The 18,702-nt window shown below is 36.1% G+C and overlaps 1 protein-coding gene across 2 annotated transcripts; it reads left to right on the forward strand.

The window, feature by feature from the left end:
* Window positions 1-2,533: 2,533 nt before the first annotated feature.
* Window positions 2,534-14,063, forward strand: LOC125245338 (gastrula zinc finger protein XlCGF8.2DB-like). 2 transcript variants are annotated; one of them, XM_048155886.1, is made up of 3 exons: window positions 2,534-2,586; window positions 3,280-3,404; window positions 6,936-14,063. In XM_048155886.1, exons 2-3 carry the CDS (start codon window positions 3,332-3,334, stop codon window positions 7,838-7,840), a joined length of 978 nt encoding a protein of 325 aa, XP_048011843.1. In that variant the 5' UTR covers window positions 2,534-2,586; window positions 3,280-3,331; the 3' UTR covers window positions 7,841-14,063. The 2 variants fall into 2 exon arrangements, with proteins under 2 accessions (XP_048011843.1, XP_048011842.1); XM_048155885.1 differs by having other exon boundaries at window positions 2,539-3,404.
* The last annotated feature ends 4,639 nt before the right edge of the window (window positions 14,064-18,702 follow it).

Consider the following 18,702-nt stretch of genomic DNA (forward strand, 5'->3'; position numbering starts at 1 on the left):
TAGAGCTATATATATATATATATATATATATATATATATATATATATATATATATATATATATATATATATATACATATTAAGACTACAAGCCAACTAAAGACGACCAATTGATCTTATTCGCTGTAATTTACAATTATTTTCCCACTGACAAGTTGTGTTTATTCAGAGGAAGTGTGCAGAAAGCAGTGGGAGAGTCTGGGACACATAAAGGAGCGGGAGAGCCCCTCTCATGAAGCGAATTCGCGTCTGTTGTGAAGGGATTTTAACGCGCGAATGAAGCGAGTAAACTCAAAATGTTCAAGCGTCCAACTACGCGCGAATAGCGCGATTTATTCGCGCAAGTCGCGTCTGGTGTGAACACAGCATAACAGTTACAAAAGTGAATGTGAAACTTTCTGGTCAGCAGATGCTAAGAGATGGCAAACATTTACTTGTTCTGAGGAGAGAACAGATAAAGGGACCAGTCCTCATGGTCTTTACACCACTTACCACACCACAGCTTTAGCAATATAGAGAAACAATATAATTGGGATTACTTTCAGAATTACACACCAGTAATGTTTTTCTTTAGGGTACGTTTATAAAAGCTACTTAAAGGTGCCCTAGAACCCTTTTTCACAAGATGCAATATAAGTCTAAGGTGTCCCCTGAATGTGTCTCTGAAGTTTCAGCTCAAAATACCCCATAGATTTTTTATTCAATGTTTTAACTGCCTATTTTGGGGCATAATTAGAAATGCGCCGATTCAGCGCGCGTCCCCTATAAATGCTCGCGCTACCCGTCCCCGAGCTCGCGACTCTATAATACATTGCATAAACAAAGTTCACACAGCTAATATAACCCTCAAAATGGATCTTTACAAAGTGTTCATCGTGCAGTATATCAGATCATTTAAGTACAGTATTTATTTGGATGTTTACATTTGATTCTGAATGAGTTTGATAGTGCTCCGTGGCTAAAGCTAACATTACACACTGTTGGAGAGATTTATAAAGAATGAAGATGTGTTTATGAATTATACAGACTGCAAGTGTTTAACAATGAAAATAACAACATGGTTCTGGTCTCTGTGAATACAGTAAGAAATGATGGTAACTTTAACCACATTTAACAGTACATAAGCAACATGCTAACGAAACATTTAGAAAGACAATTTACAAATATCACTAAAAATATCATGTTATCATGGATCATGTCAGTTATTATTGCTCCATCTGCCATTTTTCACTGTTGTCCTTGCTTGCTTACCTGCATAAAGTCTATTGATTCAGCTGTGCACAGATCCAGACGTTAATACCGGCTTGTCTAATGCCTTGAACATGAGCTGGCATATGCAAATATTGGGGGCGTACATATTAATGATCCCGACTGTTGCGTAACAGTCGGTGTTATGTTGAGATTCGCCTGTTCTTCGGAGGTATTTTAAACAAATGAGATTTACATAAGGAGGAGGAAACAATGGTGTTTGAGACTCACTGTATGTCATTTCCATGTACTGAACTCTTGTTATTCAACTATGCCGAGGTCAATTCAATTTTCAATTCTAGGGCACCTTTAAATATCCTAATTGAACTAAGGCCTAATCCTGGTTTTAGTCTAAGCCCTGTCTGTGAAACCGGGCCATCATCTTGCTATTCTTATTAATACTGCTGTAGGATTTGTGCTCACTATATTACATTCTTGAGAAAGATTTGATATGAGAAAAGCGCTAAGCCTACAAGATTTAATTTGGTAGTCATAAAATCTATTGATGACTCAAACTCATATTATGTGTGCATCATTATTCTGAATATAGATGTTCTGTACCGACCTGATGTTGTTACCGATTCTGACACAGTTACCTCCTTTTGAAACCTTTATACAACAATCAGGGAGAGATATTTCTTTATACTGTCTCACTGCTCCTTTAACAAACGACAAAACAGGACCATCACAATGCTCTTTTTACACATAACTTTTGGAAACGTCAATCTTAGAAAAACCTCTAGATATTTTAGATATCCTGCGTACGATCTGTGTAACAGGATGACATGTTCATCTGACCAATCTTTTTAACTGTCCTAAATAATTCTCAAATGGAAATCCAGAAATGTTGTCAAGTGGACCATGGCATTTCACATCATCAAATAAGTGAACAAGGCCATGCACATTATAGACCACATATTCCTTGCCCTAGAGCTTCACACAGTGCTCAAGCTTATGTGTTAATGTTTGTAAATGCAAAGTTCCTATACTGCCGGAGCGAATGCAACCAGGGACATGGCCCAGGGGAGAAATTAGTGCTCTGGGAACTATCCTAGTGGCTAGTTCATGAGTTCATAACTATATTTGGTGCGAAAGACCCTAATATCTGAAATCCAGACAAAAATCTCACTCTTTTATTAGTTGTTCCAAATATTTTTGAGCACATCATTGGACAACCTTTAATTATTTCACCAAACTCTGAATTCTTCTGACATCTGGTTTATTATGTATTTACACTTTTACGTACTTGACACAGCAGCATGTGAACGGGACCTTTATTTTGGGCCGACGATGTGATGTCACAAGGCTGCGCCGCGCTCCTGTTGTGATTCGACTAAAGGTCTGTGTTTTAAGTGTTAAAATCCGTACAAACCGTTCAGTCCATTTTGTATTTTACAAGCGATGTAGAATTAATTATTTATTTAATATAACATAGTAATGCTTTATTCATGCGTGTTGCTTTTTAAGAGTAAAACGTGTTGACGCGCGAGTAACACAAAAGGAGCGTCTCATTTCTTCGCGATATCGTGAATCAGTTTATCATAAACATGAATTCAGTCACTCGCTGCCAAGTAATGACGGAGAAACGGAGCTTTTTGAACTCCGAGTCAATTGAACTAAATGCTTCGCAAAACGATTCAGTGATTCGATTCGTTCGAATCACCGCGCGCTGAGGAGACATGCTGGTCAAAACAGTGTAAATGCAACGAGAAGAACAAACACAAACATCTGATGAGAACTTTGCAAACAAACTACTAATGTTTAATTAAAGTGCAGTCTATTAGACTAGATACCAGTATAAATCATACCAAAATACATTTTCAATACAAATTGTGTTCTTTTATTCATTTGAACTGCTGGATTTTGAGTGTTTTTGACTAATCAGATCAATAAGGCCATTAACTCTCAATCTGACTGACTCTCACTGAACTACTGAACTAGAGCTAATTGAGTAAAACTCTGATATTAGTTTGGATTTGTTTATTTTTGTTAACTATTATCACCTTAAACATGAGAGACTGTCAAACCATAGGTCCAAACACAGAAAAAAACTCCTGAGATCCACATGACACACTGTTATAAAGATGGAGTTCATTAAAGAGGAGAGTGAAGACATGAAGATTGAAGAAACATTCAGAGTGAAAGAAGAACAAACAGGTCAGTTTCATCCTCAAAGCTAAACTCAGTCATTTGATCCTTATTAAAATGTCCAGCTCGACAGAAATAAATATTTTGAGTGTCACATTAAAGGGTTAGTTCACCCAAAAATGAAAATTCTGTCATTTATTACTCACCCTCATGCCGTTTCACATTCGTAAGACCTTCGTTAATCTTTGGAACATAAATTAAGATATTTTTGTTGAAATCTGATGGCTCAGTGAGGCCTTCATAGGGAGCAATGACATTTCCTCTCTCAAGATCCATAAAGGTACTAAAAACATATTTAAATCAGTTCATGTGAGTACAGTGGTTCAATATTAATATTATAAAGCGACGAGAATATTTTTGGTACGCCAAAAAAAACAAAATAACGACTTATTTAGTGATGGCCGATTTCAAAACTAAGAATCAATAGTTTCATCTCGTATATTGTGTCATATCTGACAGGGTGACTATCGTAACAGACACAAATATTGTGTAGTCTGAACTCTGGCATAAGAATTCATAGTTATTTTTATGTCTCTGCATTAAATCAAGAATATAGCTGTGATTTGCACTTTTTTTTAATCGAAACTTTTAGACACTTTATTTAATATTTTATCTCATTATTTACAGGGGAATAAAATGGACATTTTGGCTCACAGGCCTTCCTTGGTGTGTTGAATGCTCTAAGGGTTAATGAGATTTAATTAATTAATATTCAATCTCATTAACCCTAAAAGGGGCGACGTATCCTGGGGGATGCAAACATTTGAGAGGCTGTGGGGAGAAGCAGGGAAAGTTTGGGTCTTATTTCTTGGTTTCATGTTGAAAGGGTGTTTGTTGTGAATATTTAGATCTGGTGACTTTGTTCAAACATTTTTTTTGTTTAGCTCATGGGCAGCATTTAAAAACAACATGACCACCTGTAGTGGGAAATCTACTTCGCTTATGATAAAAGTTGATACATTTCACATATTTGCAATATTTGGAGGGGACTTGCATGTTTAAAAAGTTGTTGTTTAGTGTTATCTTATTACGTTTATATTGAAATTTTATGAATTTAATTTTTACATTTTAATCATTTGTCTGTTAATGTTTGTGTCTCCCAGGATAAGTTGCACCTATGGGGGTATAAATGAATTGAAAACAGAATGCTTGTTTGACAATGTGCATTACAACATCATAGCCAGATTTTTAAAACTTTTAAAAAATTTTATTCTCTCATAACTTAAACTAAACTTTCCTTGTAAAATTCTCTTGAACAATCAGTATAATGCTGTATAATATTTAATATGCAAATTACTAGGCCCTATAAATTATCAGTACGACTTAAACTTTGCTGAAAAATTTGTTTTACTCAATTTACTTCATGCCTTCTGTCCTCTGATTGATAGTTCATACTTTTTTAAAGTTGCTAAGACATCTTTAATGATTTTAAGAAACTGTACTAAAGCAACTTGGGTTTACTTTGATTATTCATACATTATTTTTTTAGGTTAAATATTAAAAAATCTTTTTAGATTTTTTCATGTTAATGTAAATGTCAAATATGACAAATTTTGGGGAACATTTTCCATCTCTCAATTATCATTGATTTGTAATGAATTGCATATATTTGATGTATATTTGTGTTTTTGTTGAGTATCATACTTATCATAAATAGCAATAAATTAATTTTCTGATGTCTCTTTGTGGTCTTGCCCTTTTTAGGGTTAAAATTGAAGAATGTTACTAATCACTTGATTGTGTTAAACATCAATTATCCTCACACAATACGAATGCATCTACTAACAATTTATTACAACACTAGACATAATATTCATGAAGTTCAAAGTCCAAAGCACAATCCACACCAAGCAAGAAAACAGAAGATCCTACAATCAAGAAAAATCATAAATTAGTGAATTAGACCAAAAAAACCTTACACATCAATTCAGTAAATACACAGTAGTGAAAAAACTTAATGATTGAAGTCATCAGAAATACATCGTCATTAATCAGCATTGGTTTTCACACTTAGTATATTCAATTTATTTTGTGATATTTGTAAAAAGTCATTTAATGCAGTTTTCTCTACATCACATTATAGAAAAACAGAAAAATCGAATTCCTCATTCATACCATTAGGAGCCAGTGATTTCAAGTTAAAGATCCAAAATGCTTCTCGTTTCGATAATTTTTTTATTTATATCACCACCTCTTGAACCTAAAACTTCTATCCCTATACATTCCAATTGTTTAATGTTATGTCCCAGCTCACTGAAATGTCTAGCGAAGTTATATCTTGACATCCTGATTTTTTCATTAAAGGTCAATATGTAATATTGTTGCAGTAAAATATCCTAAAACCACTGGGCCAGTGTTATATATTTTGTTCACTTGAGTACTTACAACATCCCTAGATGTTTGCAACTATTTGTAAATCATGAGAAAATTGCAATTTTAACCAAGGCTCCGGGACGTGTGAGGAGTTGCCTGTCAATTGCATCATACCTGCGTTACCCTCGGTTTCCGGTTTTATTTTGTAGAAACCATGGAAACGCCAAAGACACTTTAATATTTACATGTTTTAATAGACAAGGGAACAACTGTTTTGATATATTTATAGACAGTAAATTAATTATTGTTATATAGCTCAACACGTTTAGTCTTATTGCTTAAATCTAAGAGAAAAACACTATTTTGTCAAGTAGCTAACATAGCATAGTCAGATGCAGCTTTATTTTTAGTAACAGTAACACAGCATTTTCTCCATCATACAGTACTTTTTTAAAATTAATTGCATGCCATTTATCAACACAAGCCATCCAATATTTAATATATTCTAAAATCGATCTATCTTACTGCAGTGTGTAACAGTGTCTCACAGCAGCCGTTGAGTGAACGCACAAAGTAACGTTATAACATCATTTTCAACACTCTCAAATGTATCTAATATGATAAACAGAGCTGCGTTACCTCATACTCATGACCGGAAAAGCGGACGCGGCGCCGGCGAATGTGTCATAATAAAAGTCCTGCTGCTCGTGAGGCATGTGTTGCGCAATCGCTCCAGCTCCTCGTTCAGCTCCACAACACTCGGTCCTGCTCTGCATTAATAATCACATCCATGAACATGATTTCTTCCCGAGTCCTATCCCTATTCTTTTCCACCGGCTGTGATGTGAAGACCACATGTCCCCAGATTCCACGCTCAAATTTGGCGTCATCAAGCTACGCCTTTGTTTTGAATAGGCGCCCCCTAGCAGATGGAAAAACTACATAGTGCACCTTTAAGCCGTAATTTTAACTGTCGTTATGATTTTCTATTATATATCTTTTGACAAGGACACTTTAACATATAGACCACATTATGAGTGGTGCAGGTGATACAAGATTTAATTTTTAAGCACTTGCTTGTCATTGGACAAATAAATTGATTACATTTGATCAAGTTCTGGCAATAGTGAACTGATGGTTTCCCTGTTGATCTGAATATTGTGTTGATTGTCACCATTGTTGAATTTTGTATGAGTGTTAACTTGCATATCTCTCTTTTAACACCAGACATGATGCCACTGAAAGAGGAGAGTCAAGAACTGAATGAAACGGAGAAAGATCAGTATGATTTCATAACTAGAAAAAAATCTTTTAGTTGCTCAGAGACTGAGAAGACTAATGCACGAAAAAGAGCTCAAAAGACAGGAACCGGAAGTTATTTCACCTGCCAACAGTGTGGAAAGAGTTTCACTCAACGTGGAAGTCTTAATGTCCACATGAGAATTCACACCGGAGAGAAGCATTTCGCCTGCAAACAGTGTGGAAAGAGATTTCATCAAAAAGGAAACCTTAAAGTCCATATGAGAGTTCACACCGGAGAGAGCTTTTTCACCTGCCAACAGTGTGGAAAGGGTTTCAACAGAAAAGAAAACCTAAAAGTCCACATGAGAATTCACACTGGAGAAAAGCCGTTCACATGCAAACAGTGTGGAAAAAGTTTCAGTCGAAAAGAAAGCCTTGAAAGCCACATGATAATTCACACTGGAATGATGCCTTATGCATGCTCTCAGTGTGGAAAGAGTTTCACACATAAACAAACTCTTAATGCCCACATTAGAATTCACACTGGAGAAAACCCTTACATATGCTCTCAGTGCGGAAAGAGTTTCGATCACCTTGGAAACCTTAAAATCCACATGATAATTCACACTGGAGAAAACCCTTTCACCTGCCAACAGTGTGGAAAGAGTTTCAATCGAAAAGGAAACCTTCAAGTCCACATGAGAATTCACACTGGAGAGAGCCCTTTCACCTGCAAACAGTGTGGGAAGAGTTTCACTCAAAATGGAAGCCTTAACATTCACATGAGACTTCATACTGGAGAGAAGCCTTACACGTGTCTTCAATGTGAAAAGAGTTTCACATATCAAAGAGATCTGAAACTGCATTTGCAAACTCATTCTGAAAATTAATTGCAGTGTTCCTCAGTGCGGTAAAGAGGTTTACATAAACAAAGCAATTACACACGCAAAACTCACAAAAAAATCGATCGCTTTATATGATGAACATGAAATTTAGGCTTTTATTCACATATAAACATCAGTGAACATAAACAAGCTCACCCAAAACTGATGGGTGCGAACTTACCTCATTGGTACCTGCCCTTTTAGCAAGTATGCATGAGTTTCCATTTATCATAATTCTGTGCGTTGATGAATGTTTATTAGTAAAAGCCATCATATAAAGCGATCATGTCTCTTCCGAAAATTTGGACGAAACCATTCAATTCATATGGATTAATTTTACAATCTCTTTATGAACTTTTTGAAGCATCAAAGTGGTAGTTGCGTAGCTGTCAATGCAGGAACAGAAATCAGATTTGCTCAGGTTTTATTAAAAATATCTTAATTTGTGTTCCGAAGATGAACAAAAGTCTTATAGTTGACATTTTGGTAGAATAAATTAAGCGGTTTCATACTGATTACATGTTTGTTGTGGAGTACCACAAGGCTCAGTATTAGGACCATTGCATTACTGAATGGTAGTCCTGTAAGCTTAATAAACTCCAGCTATTCTAACATGCAGCAGCAAGAGTGCTTACTAGAACCAAGACTATATTATATATTATAGCCTTAAACTGCTGATCTTAATTACCTTGCTAATAAAAATAGTGTTTTCACTATAGTTTGCATATTCATATCCATTGCAGAATTGATGTTATGGTTCATTCAAATGATCGCTGGACGGTTCATTTGCTTGGTCGTAAAAGTAGTGATTCATTCAAAATTCCCTATAAATGAATTAATAATTCCATTTGAGCTAAATTGACCTGTTTCCCTTACAGATTGTTAGGCTGCAGCATTAATTAGGGCAGCCAGAACAAGGAACACTTAGCATAATACCCAAATGTACTTGTTACACCATGAATTCCATTTATATTAGTATGTCTGTCTCATCCTTATCCCAAAGAATTCAGCTTGATCTGATCCGTAGCCAGACTAGATGTTGGACCTGCACCCAGGAATGTCCACAACAGGAATGCATTGTGTTTGATTTGGTATGATTGAGGAGTGGCTGTGGAAAACAGTCAATTTCAGATGGAGGAAGATCAGCTCTATTTGAGTTTCTACTAAATGGGCAGAGTTCTTGGGTATTACGTCCATCCAGGGTTAAGTGGCAACAAATAAAAGGGAAAAATAAAACATCTCCCTGCCCAGTCACTGGACAAATTAAAAAATAAAATGTTGAGAGCTTCAAAAGAAAAACCAGTGGATGTATAAACTTCAAGATGACCCACAGCCCAAAATAACATACAAAAGAGCTTTCTCCTGCTCTATGGCCCTTTCGATCATTTGTTGCCTGGAGGCCCATCTTGTTGTAGCAGTTAATGAGTTTATGACCAGGCAAGCCAAGTTGTGCCTTAGCGATGGCCAGTTCACGCTGTCTTTTCCAAGTTTGAGAAGGCACTCATGAATCTCTTGCAGACCCCAACCGCATGATCAACCTGGTGCACCTTCACACCTCTCTCTGTTTAGATACATAAGAAAAGTGGTGTGTGTAAGCATGCTGTAATATTAGCAGTTGCGCTGTAGTTGTTTTTCTGCTCCTCTCTTCTTCTTTTCATCACTAATGCTCAATCATCACTCGATTTATTAACTTCAACACTGCTTCAGTGTTACTTTTTTACATTCTGAGTATGGACTCATAAACAACAGTATTAGTTTAACACTTGGGATTTTGTTTTTTGGATAATGCTTAGCACTTTTCTTTCTTTAATATTATAATTCATGAATATTCTTCTTCATGGATCTTTTTTATTAATTTATTCTGCCTCTTTAAAATTATAATGGCCTCTGTTGTCAACAAAAGGATTGAGAAGTTGGATAATTTGTTCTTTCTCCACCCACAACTTGTCCTCCATTGTAGGCAGAATATAGACAAAGCCCAGTTAATTATTTCTCCTTGGAAATTGCATTTCAAACCCATCAAGATCTGAATCAGTGACAAGGCCAACAAACTCCCTACTAGACTTCTTCCCTTTGTAAGTGATCAGCAGGCAATTGCCTGTCTTTTATGTTGCCCAATGATACCTTAAGTCCTAAAAATATGCCCTAAAAGATGGCAAGCATGAAGGGCCAAATTAATTTGTTGTTTTATTGGTTGCAAGTCACAAATCTAAATCAGATGTGAGACATGCTTTGCAACCTTTTTGTCATAAAGTGCCCTTTATACCCATATGTATAAATACGCAAACATATTTTTAATATTAACATCAAATTAGTGCAGAACTATTTCTGAAGCAATTTTTCTTAAAATTATTTTTAAATTTGTCAGAATCTTTTGTTTGTTTCCAGGTTTAAATTAGACTTTGAAGAACAGATTTCCAATTGGAAATACATCTACGCTAATACATCTTCCTCGTCTCTGGAAGGAAATTTCACATATGTGTCAATTCGGCGACACAGGGCTAAGGCCACTCGATGGACAGCTCTGCAGACAGTGGATTTGTGTATATTTTTTTTAGGTGGGACACAACCAACGTCACCTGTCCCAAGTGCCAGTGCTACAGCTGATGATGATACAGCAGGTGAGTTTTCAACAATCCCAGATCAAGATATTTATATGGATAATAAACCATGCCTTTTGTGAGTTTTTTTTTTTTTTTTTTTTTTTTTTTTTTTTTTGACAGACAGTTGAATTACCTTCTAATATGACATCTAACATGGCTAGCTTTTATTATTATTTTTATTATTATTTTCATCTTTAATATCTGAGGTCAAAGCTGATTCTTCCCAGTCTGCCATAAATATATTGGCGTAAAAGGGTGCAAATTTCTTGCCCATTGCTGTCCCCTTATTTGTCTACTAATTTGAGAATATATTGATCTGGCCTTTTTACTTTTCCATAAACTTCTTTACAGCTTTGAGGCCTACCTCAGTTTCTATATTTGTGTATATATAACTATCTATATCTATGGTGAAGAGAAATGCATCTTTAGGTATTTTTAATTTTAGATATGAAATCATAGGTATCATTTAAATAGCTAGGGTGACGTATAGATATGAGGTTCAAAAAATATTCTATATATTCAGCTGTGAAATATGTCTCACTGGTATAATCGGATACTATATTTCTCTGGGGATGCTCCATTTTTCAGGCTCTTTATGAATTTTGGCCAATAAATAAAATCTTCTAGGCCTGGGAGGGGGGGTCTATCTCCTAATAAATATTCTTTTTAAGCCCCACTAATTGTTTTTTTATCAAGCATTTCATCTAATATCTCTTCTACCATAATTCTAGTTTGTGGGTATATTGGTTCCTCTAGTGTGCAGTAGTGTTCCTTCACTGCCAACTGTGTCTGTCCTTCCCAAATATATTGAGTTTTATCCATAATAACTGTTGCTTATCAGCAGGTTTGATAATAATTTATCTAATAATAACTCTAAGAGGGCTTTTCTTTCACCTCTTGTGAGGTTTTCTGGTGTTTTTAGGCCCCAGTTTAGGTGTTTGTGTGTTTAGTTGTCCGCTCTAATTATTTGTGTAATCCGCTTTGGGAGGCTGGATCTGAAGCTCTCGTGAAGGGAATTTTTTTGTTTTTGACTCTTTTTACCCTCAAAGAAATTTAATTCTGCGGTGGTAGGCCTGCATATCCTTCATCAACTGAAACGTTTGAGTTTTAACTCCCATAGGTGTGGGGATGAAATACGTTGTTCTTAAGATAATAATTAACAATGAATTTATTTTGTTCCTGTTTTGGACTCTCAAAAAAATCAACAGTGTTGTAGTATGGCTTTGGCCATCAGAGCTCTCCAGTGTATCCATCACTTTGGACCAAAAATTGTTCTTGGGGAGTGGTGGGACATAACTGGTAATAATTTGCTCATAAAGTGGTAGTGTTCTAGCAAAATTGATCATTGGAAAGAACACCTCTGTTTTGGGCAGTCTCTTGCTTTTGCACAGAGCTTTGCAGTTCAGTGATAGCTGCAATCCTATACCTCTGTTGTTAAAACTAATGGTGATAACTAATAAACTAATAAAAGTTTGCTGCGTGAAACTCAACATTTTTTCTGTTCAAGCCACAATGCGACGTTTCGGTACAGGTAGTACCTTCTTCAGGCTGGCTTGAAATAATTTATAAGAAATACTGGTATAATATGAAGAAACAATGAAAATAATAGGCGTTCGTGAATAGTTGACCATCCGCAGCTGTAGTAAATCAGCGAGTGAGCTCTGTGGGTATCCAACCCTTTAAATAATATTTCCATGGCTGTTGCCCAGGTCGTGCGTAAAAGTGTTAAAATACTAACTGTTGTACTGGTTGTGCTTTCCGTTACCGCTCACTAATTAGCCATTGCCTAGGTAGCATTTCCTTATTTCTGAGGATCCTGAGTAAACCCCAAGACTATGATGAACCTCATTTTATGAGTCTTGTTGAAACATTTAAAAGATTGTTTCAGCAAAAAAAAGCTAAAGTGCAGACGAAAATAGAGTGAATTCTCATGCTTCCTCTGTCCCAGTTAAACCAGTGACTTGGTATAATGGCGACAGTCCAGGAATCCTGAAATTCCACAACAGCAAAGGACAGCATTTTGCTAGACAAATTAATTCCATAATGTCAGCAGTCATGTAGCAGAGGCACGGCTACAAAAGCTTCATTATATGGTAAAAGAACTATTTTGTTTGTGAATTATCACAGGTATAACTTGCAGTTCCACTCTCAAGTCCAAGTAATCCATGTACTAGTCTGATTCCAAAAGCTGAAGAGTCAATAGGATAATGATAAAATGTTTCTATGTTTGTAAAGAAATCACACACCAAATATGTGCCCCAGATTAACTGTCCAATATATTATTTACAAGGCCAATCTTTCCCTTCAAGTTAAAACAATTGTCACCTGCTCCACAAGAAATACTTTTTTATATATACTGTATAGTAATGTTTGTATTATTTACATGCCTTAAATCCCTGAGGTACAGGTCCAGAGAGTTTGTTTTTTTGGATGATGATGATTGACACTTCTCCACTTTGTGTTTTTCATGTACACGTTGTACAACTTGCTGAACCACATCTTTTTTTGTACCATTTTACCTAAAAAATTGCTCAAATGGAAAGTTAGATCAAGAGGTCCACATTTCCTTGCATCCTGTGTTAGGTGAATTAAGCTATGTACATTGTAAACAATAAACTCAGAACCATATATTTTTGTGTTATTAAAATGTATTGATTTTTTTGATTATTCTATCCTTTTTCAGGTAAAGGCCTGTGGGATCTACTGGACAGTCATGTTATGGAAACCAGAAAAATGTAAAATGCAACTGCAAGATGCCACAGTTTAAGTTCAATGCTCCTATTCTGATTAAGGTTTTAACATAGTTGCTTTTAGAATATTCTTTTTATGTTCCCATTTTACACGTTATAGAACATAGATTGATTATTGACACACGTCATTACATCCCATGTGATGTTCCCTACAGAATTTCACCCATCAACATAGGCTACAGTTCCTCTGGATGAGAGTACGAAGTAAGGACTGGTGGGAGAGAGTTTTAATGGAATTTTTTTAAATGATGCTGAATGGAAAGAAATTTTTTGCATTTCCTGGAGATCATTTGTAAAATTATATTCTGTGATGGAGGTTGTCATGAGTCCCCAGGAGGTCACCATGTGTGCACCTGTGCCTTTGGAGATGCGGGTGGCAGTGGTCCTGTACTGACTCGGTAGCTGCGGGGAATACCAAGTAATAGCTAATCAATTTGGCGGTCAAAAAGTTTGAAATGGTAATGGAAAGGAATGGTATCCTATGCAAAAATCTCATCCTGGTTCCTAGTCTGGAGGAAGCAAATGAAATTGCTCACAGATTTGAAATGGGAACATCTCATTCCACAGAAAATCGATGCGTTGACGGGACGCACATTCTCATACTTGTGCCAAAAGAAGGATAACACTGTATAAGCAATAAGGTATGAGAGGCTGTGCTGTATCAGTGCTAGCCTTGAGTATCTTTATTACTTTTATAAAACGGTTACCACACAATACAAATATTAAAGCCAAAAAATATGTATGAATGCAACTTTGATGAAGTAAACTTTCCCTGAAGCTTTCCTTCCACCGGAAAAAATAGTCCCTGACCATGAACAGCAACAGAAGTTACATTATAAAACCATTAGATGGCAGCAAAGACTGTCTTTATGAGTGAGTTAGTCAGTAGCGAAGACTTTTACATTGAAAAAACTAAATTGTTGTGCACACGGAACAAGACGCAACTGACAAATGCTTTGACTAGCGCTGTCAGTCACGGGAAAACCCCTTAATTGTTAAAAGGACAAGATAATACATCAGACATTTAAACAGATTTTTTATTATGAACATAGGACTGACCTGAAGGAAAATGCTAAATCTGAATGCAGGTAATAAACTCACACTCTCGATCTCTTTCTCACAACACTCTCTTACATAATACAGTAAGCTTCAATGAACAATGTCAATTGAGAACATACAGTTTACATTGCTAAGAGTGTTTGCTAAGGGTGTTGTGTAGTGATACACAGAACCGTTGGGTGAAGCGGTCATGGCCGTGTTTTATCATGAATAAAACACAGCTATTGACCAATCAGAATCGAGGACAGGAAATAACCATTTTATAAGTCGTACGTAAAACTCTAGAGTCTAATTTGTAGTGTACATTGTCACTGAATTTATCTGCTAATATGATCAATAAACTCAGTATCAGCTACACTTTAATAATGCTAATGTTTTTTCTTTTTTATCTAGCTTTTGGAATGTAAGTTCCTGGAAGTGTGCATGATGCAAACGTACTGCGGCAATCACAGTGTATCGAATCATGATTCAGATCGCGTGTCAAACTGCCAACGGCTGAAATCACGTGACTTTGGCGCTCCGAACAGCAGATTCGATACACTGATTCATTTATGATCCGATGCTTCATGAAGCAGTGTTTTGAAATCGGCCATCACTAAATAAGTTATTTCGGGTTTTTTTGGCACACCAAAAATATTCTTGTCGCTTTACTCACATGAACTGATTTAAACATGTTTTTAGTACCTTTATGGATCTTGATAGAGGAAGTGCCATTGCTCCCTATGCAGGCCTCACTGACCATCGGATTTCAACTAAAATATCTTAATTTGTGTTCTGAAGATGAATGAAGGTCTTACAGGTGTGGAACGGCATGAGGGTAAGTAATAAATGACAGAATTTTCATTTTTGGGTAAACTAACACTAAAGGCCCAGGTATACTTTATTTTTCGCGTTCCACTCCGTCTTGCGCCCAGCCGTGTCTGTGCAGCTTTCAAAGTATATGAGTTTGACACATGTGCAGTACCCCCTAGTGGACTCTTTCTGTCTCAACATTTACCTCATGGCTGCGTTGTTGTGCTCACACTGTCCATACAGTCACAAAAATTGGGCTGTACACGACTAATTAATTAAAAGATTAATTAATAAGACTGTTCTCTCTCCCCCAACACACCTCTTCCGGAAGCTCAAACGTGCTGTGTAACACACAAGAATGAATTGGTCATTGGTTCCGCAGTACATTTGATTTTCTGGAAGAGGTTTGTTCTTGTGAGCCTCAAACAAGAAGGTGGGAGTCATGCATACCAGTCATTGCATAATGCAATGACTTTATGATGCAAGTGCTTTTATATTAAGAAAAAAAATTCTTTTAAACATAGTTTTGTTGATATTTAATGGATTAGTTCACCCAAAAATGAAAATCCTGTCATTACTCACCCTCATGTCGTTTCACACTCAGTGAGGCCTGCATTGCCAGCAAAATAATAATTTACACTTTCAATGCCCAGAAAGGTACTAAAGACATATTTAAAACAGTCCATGTGACTGCAGTGGTTCAACCTAATGCTATGTAGCGTCAAGAATACTTTTTGTGCGCCAAAAAAAAAAAAAAAAAAAAACGACTTTATTCAACAATATCTAGTGATAGCCGATTTCAAAACACTGCTTCATGAAGCTTTACGAATCTTTTGTTTCAAATCAGGTTCGAAGCATGAAAGTCACGTGATTTCAGTAAACGAGGCTTCGTTACATTATAAATGGTTCACGTGACTTTGGCAGTTTGAGTCACACTCCAAATTCGCTCTGATTTTAAACAAAAGATTTGTAAAGCTTCATGAAACAGTGTTTTGAGATCGTCCATCACTAGATATTGTTGAATAAAGTCATCATTTTGTTTTTTTGCGCACAAAAAGTATTCCCATCACTTCATAACATTAAGGTTGAACCACTGTACTCACAAACTGTTTTAAATACATCTTTAGTAGCTTTCTGGGCATCTGAAAGTGTTAATTTTCTTGCTGTCAATAGAGGCCTCACTGAGCCATCGGATTTTATCAAAAATATCTTAATTTGTGTTCTGAAGATGAACGAAGGTCTTTCGGGTGTGGAACGGCATGAGGGTAAGTAATTAATGACAGAGTTTTAATTTTTGGTTGAACTAACCCTTTAAATATAAAATAAAATGGTTCCTACAATCAATGGTCTAAACACTGGAATATATATATTAGGGATGTTTGCTACGACTAATTTGATAGTTGTTTAAATGTAAGTTTTGTAACTGACTAGTCTAAAAGTAAACCCCAGAAGATGGTCAAAAATACATTTAAATACATTAATATATTAAAATACTTAATTATGAATCAGACAGTCAAATCAATGAATGCCACTAAAAATAGGTCACTATCAGGGCTTGACATTAACTTTTTTGCTCGCCATCCACTGTGGTTAGTGGTTTTCCAAAGTTACTAGCCACTCAGCATTTTCACTGGCCACAATTTTGCAGTTGGGAAATTACATTTTATATGATTAAAGTTGACTTTGGCATGCTAAAATTACTTGAGTTTGAGTCATTTTACTCGATTAGCTAGATTTAAAACCCTTTTAAATTAAAAACCACCTAACCACATAAATCAAGACTAGGCCTACACGGTATATCAGATGGTATGTACGGGTGGGCAAGGGATGGGTAATGTGACCATATGATAAATTTTATAACTGTATAAAAAAAACAACAATGAAGCAAATGAGCAAATTACAAATACAATAGTAAATTAAATAGCCTAAACTTTTTTTTTTTCAGATACAGTAGGTTTTTTTAACATTAATTTAATATCTTTTGTTGTTTGATTAACATTAATAACAGACAGGTATTTATGGGCTGCTGAATGCATATACAGTTATGTTCAAAATGATAGCAGTGTGTTTAAAATAGTGAGTAAAGCTCAAAATCCTTATATAATAACCTTTATTTCAATACACACAAATGCATTGGGAACACTGCACATTCTATTCTAAATCAAAACATGAAGAAAAAATTATCAAATTGGTTATTACTTTACAGAAAGTGAAGAAAAAGGAAAACCATTTTTTTTTTTTTTTTAAATAGCAGTGTCTGAATTTTTCTTTACAAACTCAAACATTTACTGTGTAAACTGAAAATTTTTGCTTTCTTGTGAATCATTGAACTAATATTTAGTTGTATAACCACAGTTTCTGAGAACTGCTTCACATCTATGTTGCATGGAGTTGACCAACTTCTGGCACCTGTGAACAGGTATTCCAGCCCAGGACGATTGCACTACATACCACAATTCCTCTGCATTTCTTGGTTTTGCCTCAGAAACAGCATTTTTGATGTAACCCCACAAGTTTTCTATTGGATTAAGGTCTGGGGTTTGGGCTGGCCACTCCATAATGTTAATCTTGTTGATCTGGAACCAAGATGCTGCTTGTTTACTGGTGTGTTTGGGGTCGTTGTCTTGTTGAAACACCCATTTTAAGGGCATTTCCTCTTCGGCATAAGGCAACATGCCGAAATACTCAAGTATTTTGATGTACTCAAACTGACCCATGATCCCTGGAATCCAATAAATAGGCCCAACACCATAGTGCGAGAAACATCCCCATATTGTGATGCTTGTGCCACCATGCTTCACTGTCTTCACAGTGTACTGTGGCTTGAATTCAGTGTTTGGGAGTCGCCTGACAAACTGTCTGCGGCCCCTAGACACAAAAAGAACAATCTTGCTTTCATCAGTCCACAAAATATTGCGCCATTTCTCTTTAGGCCAGTCAATGTGTTCTTTGGCAAACTGTAACCTCTTCAGCACGTGTTGTTTTTTCAACAATGGGACTTTGCGGGGGCTTCAGTGGGGTCAGTGTGAACAGGATCACAGACACGTTCCAGTATGTCATTTTTTTGAAGGGAGGGCCTCGGGCAGACAATTCCCATCACGTGAAAAAAAAATGAAGGATGGGCAAAAGGAGCTCCTGTCACAGGACTCAACATGACAAACATGCAGAATTAAGTGTAATTAAACTGTCTATTAGGTGTATTTCTAATGATTGTTTAACTGCTTTGAACAGACGCCCTTCTTTTGTACCCATTAGTCATTGAATGTTGACGTACATACATTTCTTCAGAACATACAGTGGTGTGAAAAAGTGCTTGCCCCCTTTTATTTTTTTGCATGTTTGTCACACTTTAATGTTTCAGATCATCAAACAAATTTAAATATGTGTAAGGTCTGCACAGGATCAAAAATTAGCAGGCCAACTATAAACTGTGTTTAAGATTTAACTCCTTGAACTTTTGTTTGTAAATCTCACATTGGCTCCAAACTGGCTGACATTAACAGCTCACTGGACACATTTTATAGCTATATTGATAGATTCCTGAAACTCTCCCTTGTGACTTCAAACGATTGTGGTCAACTCGGATCAAATTACTGCAAGCAATGTGGCTGCAATCCAGACACCAGCCAAACCCCAATACACACACACGCCTAGAGATGGTATG

This window comes from Megalobrama amblycephala, linkage group LG14 (genome assembly GCF_018812025.1).
Source record: "Megalobrama amblycephala isolate DHTTF-2021 linkage group LG14, ASM1881202v1, whole genome shotgun sequence".
In the NCBI taxonomy this organism is placed as follows: Eukaryota; Metazoa; Chordata; class Actinopteri; order Cypriniformes; family Xenocyprididae; genus Megalobrama; species Megalobrama amblycephala.

Excerpts from the sequence above, each read along its gene's own strand:
- LOC125245338 (XM_048155886.1), top strand. The coding sequence starts at position 3,332 with ATGGAGTTCATTAAAGAGGAGAGTGAAGACATGAAGATTGAAGAAACA. Across the intron at positions 3,405-6,935 it reads AGTGAAAGAAGAACAAACAG|ACATGATGCCACTGAAAGAG; the intron begins GTCAGTTTCATC and ends TTTTAACACCAG.